Raw genomic sequence first — 9,541 nt, 5'->3', positions numbered from 1 at the left:
GAGAGAGAGAGAGAGAGAGAGAGAGAGAGAGAGAGAGACAGGGTCTCCCTGAAGCCCTAGCTGGCCTGAAACTCGCTATGTAGAGCACCTACCTAGAATCCCCCAATGAGGGGCTGGGTGTGGCTCAGCAGTACAGCACTTGTCTGGTGTGCATGAGGCCCTGGGTTCCAGTCCCAGCAAATGAGGAGTAAGTAATGAACAGGAGGGTACTACTGACTAGCATAGACACGACAAGCATAGTTCGGTGAAATCCTAGTTCTCTGGGTGTCTGGAGCACCACCTGGTGGCAACTTCAGGTATCATCATTAGTCCTTAAATTTTGACACTTTTTCAGCCCAGTGCACCATTTTATTATTGATTTTCCTTTTCCTTCCCTTTCTTTTCTTTTCTTTCTTTCTTTTTTTTTTTTGAGTCAGGGTCTCATTATGTAGCATTGGTCTAGAACTTGATATGTAGATCAGACTGTCCTCAAAGTTTTCCTTATTTTCCTACCTCAGCATCCCAGGCACTGGGCTAACTGCTGTGCGTGGGTGGCATGTGAGTAATTCCAGCACTTCAGAGTCAGACAGGAGGATCGCTAAGGGTGGAGGTAGGCTACTACGGGGTGAGACTATGTTGAAGGAAAGGAAGGAAGGGAGGGAGGGAGGGGAAGAGGAGGGTGGGATGGCTGTCTGTAAAGTGCTTTCATACGAGCACGAGATCCCAAGTTTGTCCCCAGCACTCACACAAAAAGTCAGGCACGCTGGCACAAGCTTGTAATCCCAGCTCTGGGGAGGCGGAGGTGGGTAGATCCTGGGAGCAGCTGGCCAGACAGCTAGATTAATTAGTGACCTCCAGGTCCCAATGAGAGATTCTGTCTCAAAAAAATGAGGAGGAGGGCTCCCAAGGTTGACCTCTGGCTTCCACACCCAGCAAACACACACACACAAATCCAATGCCAGTGTTACAGGCACACACCACCACACTTCCCAGCCTGTACTGGAACTCACTGTGTAGCTGAGGATGACTTCAAAGTCCTGATATTCCTGCCTCCTCCTCCCAAGTGCTAGTATTACAGATACGTGTCAAACCCATTTTACGTGGTGCTGAGGTTGAACCTGGAGCTTCGTGCATGCTCAGCAAGCACACTAATGGCCCCAGCTTCCCACCAAACTCCTGGCCTCAAACTCAGAGAGCTTCCTGCCTCTGCCTCCAGAGAGTGCTGGGATTAAAGGTGTGTGCCACCACACCTGGTACCCACCAAACTTCTCAATCACACCTGCGCTCCCTTTTGCCATGTAGGATCACATATCCACATCCTAACAATTAAGATGTGGTCACCTTTGGAGGTGCCTACTCAGTGTTAGACCTGGGCAAGGTGGCACTGGGGACACAATAGGACATGCTTAGCTTCTCTATCAGGCTCACAGAACAATGGGGAGGCTGAACCATCCCTAGACAGTGAGGACTTAGGGTGGGAAGAGGTAGAGGTTGGACAGTGGCTGGGAGAGTAGAGGGGACATCTCAGTATGTGTAGCTGGAGTAGGTGCAGCTGTGGGGCAGGTCCTGGAGGAGCTGAGACTTTCAGAGGAGGAGGAACTCTCAGCCTGCAGTGTGCAAGAGAGCCACAAGGGCAAGGCCAGCAGGGTAGAGTATGCTGACCACAGTCTGTATGTGGGCATTACTGCATTAATACTGGGGATAAAATCAGTGTATGGGAATTAATAAAAAAGGGCTTGGGAACATGGCTCAGTGGTAGAACACCTGCCTAGAGTCCCCCAGTGAGGGGCTGGGGGATGTGACTGTATTTTCCTAGTATGTGCAAAGCCCTGGGTTCTACCTCCAGCATTAGGAAAAAAATTGATGGGGAGATTATCTTGGATTATTAAGAGGGACAAGCAGCTGTACAGTCTTCATGCAGGAAAGAGGGAGGTAGGACATGAGGGTCAAAGAATGAGGCTAGATAGCACTGGCTTTGAAGATGGAGGAAGGGATGGGGAGTCGGGATGGGGAGCCTGGGACGGCAGGTGGCTGCTGAAGCTGGAAAAGGCAGAGAAGGGGCTTCTCCCCTAGACTTCCGAAAGGCCCCCCAGGTTGTGCTTGCAGCCACAGGAAGCTACTACTGGTGCTGAGACTTGTGTGCTGATGAGTAAGAGGGAAGAGAGCCTCTCTCTTCAGAGAGTGTGGTGGTGCCTGCCTGTGAGCACTCTGGCAGTGGAGGCAGGGAGATCAGGAATTTAAGGCTATCCTCAGCTACATAGGAAGTTGGAGGCCAGCCTGGGCTACTTGACACCCGGTCTTAGAACAACAAACCCACAAACAAACAAAACCCAAAAGCAGAAAAAGCACAGTGGGTTGACCTGGTCCCTGGATGGGTGATGACTCGTCCTTTGTTTTTCAGTCACAAATGCCTCCTCCAGGCAGCCTACCCTGATGTCCCACTCAGTGTGGAGTGGAACCAGCTTTCTCCTGTTCCCCACTATGTCCTCTCTTCTAGGAAGCCAGCCTTGACTTCCAGGCTGAATCAGGAGCCTTTCCCTGATGCCAGGTTCCTTTATCCAGTCCTGTCCACTCTAGAGGACAGACAGGCCTATAACTGTCAGTGGACTGTGAGCCCTGGGAAGGTAGCACAAGGTTGAGTCATTGCTGTGACTCCAGCACAGGGCTGGTCACAGAAGAGTCACCTGAAGCAATGCTAGGTAGATAACCACAGGAACGAACAAATGAAAGAAAGAATGTGTAAACAAATGAAGGGGTGCATGGGTCCTGGGGAACCGAAGACCCGAGGGTGAGGCCCCCTTGTCACATGCCTATCTAATTGGTCCTCCTTTTTGGCTGCCCCATCTACCTGGCTCTAATGACCCTTTCAGAATGTTCAGGTACACATCAACCCAGTGCTATGTGGGACTGTGCTCAGTGCTAAGTGGGATTGCCCAGTGCCAGGACACCAGCCAGCACCCTAGGTCTCCCACCCTCCCCCTGTCCCTGCACAGCACATGGCTCTTAGCAGGGATACCAGGGGCTCTACTGGCTACCCCTTATCTGCTCAAGGCCGTGTTCTTGGCTACAGGGACACCCATAGGTCACACTGTCCGTCTACGTCTCCATCCCCTGCCTTGAGGTGGCGTCTGGTCTTCACTGTCCCCGTGAATCCCTTGGCCTGGATCCCTGCAGAAAGCACTTCCATCCTCTTTCCCAGCCTCCCCCTCGATGGTGACTGTTACTTTCTCCCAACACCTCCAAGGACTGTGAGCAGACAGCGCTATCCTGCTCTGCACCCTGACCTGTGTCTTGGGTGTGTGTACCTCAGGGAAGAATAGGGCTGTGGCCTGGGGACCGGAGCTGCAATCAGAGCTCAGGCCCCGGCTCCTACCTTCTCTGCTCCCCACACCCATCTCCTGCAGGCCTGCTGGTGTGTGGTGGCCTCACCGTGGTGGCCTGGTCAGCATCTCCAGGCACCGCTGCTGTCACCTTGAGGGGTCCCTGCTGTGTTCCTGCTCCCCGCAGGGGGCTCACAGCCAGGTGTAGTGGCACAGGCCTGCGACCCTAGCACTGAGGAGGCTGAGGTAGAAGGATCCTGAATATGAAGCCAGTCTGGGGGTGGAATACACCTATATTCTCAGCACCCAGGAGGCTGAGGCAGGAGGATTGCGTCAAGTTCAAGGCAAGCCTGGACCGCATAGTAAGTTGCAGGTTAGCCTGGGCTATAGCGTGAGATCCTGTCTCAAAAAGGCAAAATCAAGGTAACCTTAGCACCAGGGAAGTAGAGGCAGGAGGATCAGGAGTTCAAGGTTATCCTCAGCTACATAGTGAGTTTGAAGCTAGCTGTCTCTAAAACCAGAAAAACAACAAAGGTGGGCTGGTGGTACATGCCTTTAAACCCAGCACTCAGGAAGCAGAGGGAGGTGGATCTCTGACATAAAGGCCAGCCTGGTCTACATAGCAAGTTCCAGGCCAGCTGGGCTACAAGGAGACCCTGTCTCAAAAACCAACCAAACAAAAAACAATCCCCCAAACAACAGCAACCCCTCCCCCGCAAAAAAAAACCGACAACCAAAAAGCAAAACAAAAACAAAAACAAAAAATAGGCTCAGTAGGTAAAGGCTTGTGCTACACAAGCCTGGTGACCAGAACCCACATAAAGGTGGAAGGAGAAAACCAACTCCACAAAGTTGTCCCGAGCTCCAGACATGTATCGTAGCATGCCCCCTCAAATACTAAATAAAAATGAAAAACAGAAACAACCTTTGGAGGAGTCTGAAAACTTATGCCAGTCCACGTCCTGCCACTCAAAACCTTCCTGTGGCTCTGGCCACTAAGTGTTCCTGAAGACTCTCAGACCCTGTTGGCCTGGCCTGGCCTGGCCCACCCTCCTTCCTGCTCTTTCAGGAACTCTCTACCTTTATTCCTGCCTCAGGGCCTTTGCACCAGCTGTTCCCTAGGCTTGGAATGTTCCTGGTTCCAAACCATCTCCTTCCATTCCCTCAGCCCTTCTGCCCTTGGGTGCAAATATCAGTAGAACAAACAAGGCACACCTTCCCTTTTTCTGTCTCTTTCATGCTGGGGACTGAACTGAAATCAGAATCACACATCAGAGGAAGTAGCCTATTGCTGAATTACACCCCTATGCTCTATTTTGGATATAAATTTCTTAGATTTATTTTTTATTCATGTGCTAGTATGTGCAAATACCTGTAGAGGTCAGAGAGGGTGTCAGATCCTTTGAAACTGGAGCTATAGGTGGTTGTGAGCCTGACATGGGTTCTGGGAACCAAACTCCAGTCCTCTGCAAAAGTACCAACACTCTTAACCACTGAGCCATATCTGCAGTCCCTTGGGGATTTTTTTTAAAGGAATTTTTTAAGGAATTAGTTTTAATTTATGTTTTTTTTTTTTTTTTTGTCTTTTTGAAGCAGGGTCTCCCTGTAGCCCCAGCTGTCCTGGAACTCACTATGTAGACCAGGCTGGCCTTGAACTCACAGAGATCCGCCTGCCTCTGCCTCCCAAGTGCTGGGATTAAAGGCGTGCGCCACCACGCCCAGCTATATTTAGTTTTTTAAAATTTCAAATTATTTTTTATTTGATATGGATGAGTGTATTGCCTGCATCCAGGACCACACAGTGAGACTCTAACTCAATGTGAAACAAACAGAAAAGGAAACCATGGGCCACAAAGATGGCTTAGTGAGTAAAGGAGCTTGCTGCCAAAACTGATGACCTGAGTTGGATTCCTAGGACCCACACGGTAAAAGGAGACGTTTCCCACAAGTTGTTCTCTGACCTTCACACACTCATCGTAACACACACACACACACACACACACACACACACACAAAATTAATATGAAAAATAAGTTTTTCACAAAGAGAAAACAACCAAATCTGGACTCTGATGAAACGTGGGCCGTGTGTGTCCACAGCCCTCAAGACTATCCTTCCCTCTCATTCAAAGCTATTTCTGTTCATAATTTTTCACAAGGGCCAAGTACTGTCCCCACCCCTGGAAAAAGGAAGTGCTTAAAAGCATGCAGAGTGTATGAACCGAGGATGAAGGGTCATCAGAGGGCTGCTTTTATGAGAGGTGGGCAGGCAGCAGGAGGCAGAGGTGCCAGGGAAGTGGGAGGCTGAGGGAAGGGGTGTGGGTCACCTCCACAAAGTTGGTGTGCTTGGCATCCCTGACGGTGACCACAGCGTGCACCTCTTCGATCAACTTCTGCTTCTCGTCATCATCGAACTGCATGTACCACTTGGCCAGGCGCGTCTTGCCTGCCCGGTTCTGTATGAGGATGAAGCGGATCTGAGGGCAAGCAGAAGTGGAAATCAGAGAGGAGGGGGCTGGAGGGGGGTGGGCACCACCGGCCATCCCACAGGAGAGAAGGCGGGGTGCAGGGTCTCTGCAGTCAGATTTCTAGGGCTGACTCCCAGAGCCTCACCGGACCACATTGGACATGGGCTGACCCAAGTCTGCAACTCCCCTGGGATGTGAGTTCTCTTCCACTGAGGGGCTGACCAAGTCCCAGACTCCAGCACATCTTACATGCTCCTCTGAACCTGTTTCCTCACCCACAAAACAAGTTTCCCAAGAAGCCCCATCTTGCCAGTGTGTGTGTTTGCAGTGCTGGGGATGAGCCCAGGGCATCTTGTATATGCCAGGAGGGTGCTCTACCACTGAGCAACGCCCCGGCCCCTCACTGGGGGATTCTAGGCAGGTGCTCTACCACTGAGCAACGCCCCGGCCCCTCACTGGGGGATTCTAGGCAGGTGCTCTACCACTGAGCAACGCCCCGGCCCCTCACTGGGGGATTCTAGGCAGGTGCTCTACCACTGAGCAACGCCCCGGCCCCTCACTGGGGGATTCTAGGCAGGAGCTCTACCACTGAGTGGTATCACCAGCTTGTGTAATCAACCAAGTTCAGTGACTGCTAAGTAGGCAGTTAATAAATATATGCCATTTTGTTTATTTATTTTGACACAGGGTTAGTCCAGGCTGGTATCAAACTCATTATACAGCTGAGCAGACATTAAACTCCTGATTCAATTTCCCAAGTGCTGGGATTATAGGCACACAACATGCAATCCAGCATTTTTTTTTGTATGTGGGGAGTCTTTTTGAGACAGGGTCTCCCTGTAGCCCCAGCTGTCCTGGAACTCACTATGTAGACCAGGATGGCCATGAACTCACAGAGATCTGCCCATCTCTGCCTCCCAAGCGCTGGGATTAAAGGCATGTGCCACCGTGTGTGTGTGTGTGTGTGCGTGTGTGTGTGTGCGTGCTGGGGTATATTCACATGAGTACACTTGACCTCAGAGGCCAGAGGCATCAGATCCCCTGGAGCTGGAGTTACAGGTAGTTGTGTGCCACCCAGTGTGGGTGCTGGGAACTGAATTTGGATCTTCTGCAAGAGCAATACATGTTCTTAACCACTGAGTCGACATCTTTCCAGCCCCTGCTTTTCCTGTTTTTTTTTTTTTTTTTTTTTTAAAGACAAGGTCTCCCATGGCAGCCTAGGCTGACCTGTCAACTTGTGAGACCCTGTCTCAAAAAGTACAAAAGGGGCTGATCGGATGGCTCAGCAGGGAGAGGTGCTTGCCCAAGCCTGACACCTGAGTTTGATTTGGGAGACCCACATGATGGAAGGACAGAGCCATCTCCTACAAGTTGTCTCTCACCTACACACACACACACACACACACACACACACACACAGAGCAAACAAAACAAAACAAAAACCAAAAAGGGCTGGGGATATAGGTCAGTGGCAGGGTAACTGTCTACTGTGCATAAGGCCCTGAGTTTCATTCCTAGTACTGAGAAAGGGGTGGGGGTGGGGAGGGAAGGAGAAACTATGTGGCTGGAGATAGAGCTAAGGGGTAGATGACTTGTGTAGCATGTGTGAGACCCTAGGTTCAATCCTCAGTACTGAAATGAAAAAAGGTGGAAAGGGAGCAAAGAAAAACCATAGCTCAAATTTACTGTGGGTAGCCTGGCTCCCAGCCCAATTCTGCCCATTTCACAGATGACAAAACTGAGGTTCAGGGAGAGGAGGTCTCACAGCCAAAGCAGAGCTGGCAGAGCTAGATGGTTTGCTCTGAGTCCTCTTTATGGGGCTCTACTCTCTTTCCTAAGCCTCGTTCTCTACATACTCTATTCCCCCTCTTTAACCCAAGTAATAGAGGAAGAACAGGATGTTACAGGCTCCTTCCAAGAACTTCTGCTGAGCCAGTTCTGGGCAGCACAGGAAGGAAAGGGGTGGGCACAGTAGACAGGCTGGGGCAGAGCCAGGCAGAGGAGGTTAATGGAAGGGCAGCTGGAAGCAGGTCTGGAGTTGAGCCCTCAGTGTCCTACTCCAAACACCCCTCCTCCCACCTCTTCCTGTTTCTCCCAGTGAGAATCGTTCCACCTCTGGGAACCCATCTGAGAAGTCGCTTCATTCTGCATCCATCCCTCCAATGTTCCCAGGGGTGGGGCGCGGGGGGGGTCCTTTCCAAACATGTTCCCTGGTGATGTTCCACTTTGACCTCCTCCACCTCATTTTTAGCGCTCTTGTGAGCCTTCCTAGCAAACATCCCTTCTCCCCTGACAAGGCTGGCCTCTGTTGTTCCAAAAGTCACACTCCACCTCCGAGGACCCTGCTCCTTGGGAGAAGATTCATCCCCTGTTCTGACACCCTCCTCCCACACATCTTCTTCCCAAAGCACTCTTTCAATCCAGTGCACAGTCCTTGCCTTTTCTAAAGCCCCTCTCCTTAAGTGTCACACTTCCAAGCTTCCTCTGCACCCCAGTCCCAAGCCTCTCTTCCATGGAAAGACCTGTTCGGCTGCCCCCCATTCACTTCTAGAACCCACTCCCTACCCAAGCCCGCTCCCTTTTTGCAGCACTCTAACCCTAACCCTACTGTGGCTGACTTCCGGTTTCCAGGACCTACTCTCTTCCACTGGAGATAACTTCTCCCTGGGGCTGTATCCTAATTCTGTTCCAACATTCCTTCATCCACCTGTAAAGCCAAACTCCTTGCCCTCCCATAAGGGAGACCCCCACTCTTCCCCCACCCCAATCCCCAGCTGCAGTCTTGGGTTCTTCTCCATCCTCTTCCCCACCTCCAGTGTCTTGTCCCACCTCCTCCCAAGCCTCCCTGTCTCCCACCAGTACAGCCCTTTCCCCTGGCTCCCCTTGCCCGGAGTCGCAAACACATTCCGCAGCGCAGCATCCAAGGCCCGGATCCCACTTACCGAACCCCTGATCAGCCCCAATCCCGAGAGCCTGTGCCTAGCCCAGACCATCCGCGACCGGGAGCTTGTCAGTTCCCCCGCGTGGACCCTCCCTCTGCCCATCCAGGTGGGACGCGCCCCCGTTACCATGGCGACCCCTGTCTGGACCCCAGCGGCCGGGGTCCCGCAGCAACTGGGCGGCTCCGGCTCGGTCTGTAGTTGTAGGGCCCAGGGATAGAGGGAACTTCCGGCAGAAGAACCCACCGGCCTCCCCGCGCATGGCTCTCTGGGATTTGTAGTTTCGCGAATGGGTTGGCTCTTTCCCCCGGGTCCGCTGGGGAAAAAGGTCGGGCCGCCTTCCCAGAATGCCGCGCGACTGTCCTTTTCCTATCAAAGGGCGCTCGCTAGTCCCCAAATGCATGCTGGACCTTGTGGGCGAAGGTCCTGTAGATAACAGCAAGCGAAATAAGCGTTGCATTTGGGGAAATGTGGTTCTGGAGACTCCACTACCTGAATTCAGCACCTATCCCCACGGCAAAGGGCATGCTGGGAATAGTAGTTTTGGGTATAGATATTTTTGGTATGAATATTTTTATTTCACAGTATCATACATACATAATGCATTTTGACCATATTCTCCCGCATTACCCCCGTCCTCCCACAGAACCCCTTCTTCCAAAGTCTTCTTACTTTCACATCTGGTTTTGTGTAGTCCACTGAGTTCCTGAACATGGGTGGGGGTATTTACCTGAGTGAGGGCAACTTTCCAGTGGCTACATCACTGAGTCATATGACTCCGACCCAGGGCAACTGTTGACTGGCAAAATTGTTCAGGGAGGGTAGGGCCTTATGGG

The 9,541-nt window shown here is 51.7% G+C and overlaps 1 protein-coding gene across 1 annotated transcript in view; it reads right to left on the bottom strand.

The window, feature by feature from the left end:
* The window catches only part of Ap2s1 (adaptor related protein complex 2 subunit sigma 1), a 12,116-nt gene extending 3,131 nt beyond the window's left edge, over positions 1–8,985 (bottom strand). The window contains exons 1-2 of the mRNA XM_008821779.3: positions 8,835–8,985; positions 5,626–5,775 (exon numbers count right to left, since the gene is read on the bottom strand). Of these exons, the coding sequence (XP_008820001.1) occupies positions 5,626–5,775; positions 8,835–8,837 (153 nt within the window). The 5' untranslated portion in view covers positions 8,838–8,985. The remainder of the gene's footprint in view (positions 1–5,625; positions 5,776–8,834) is intronic.
* Positions 8,986–9,541: the final 556 nt, after the last annotated feature.

Source organism: Nannospalax galili, unplaced genomic scaffold (genome assembly GCF_000622305.1).
Source record: "Nannospalax galili isolate Female #2095 unplaced genomic scaffold, S.galili_v1.0 scaffold432, whole genome shotgun sequence".
NCBI classification, from domain to species: Eukaryota; Metazoa; Chordata; class Mammalia; order Rodentia; family Spalacidae; genus Nannospalax; species Nannospalax galili.
The sequence above is the reverse complement of the archived record's forward strand: the minus strand, read 5'-3'. Positions and strand labels throughout refer to the sequence as shown.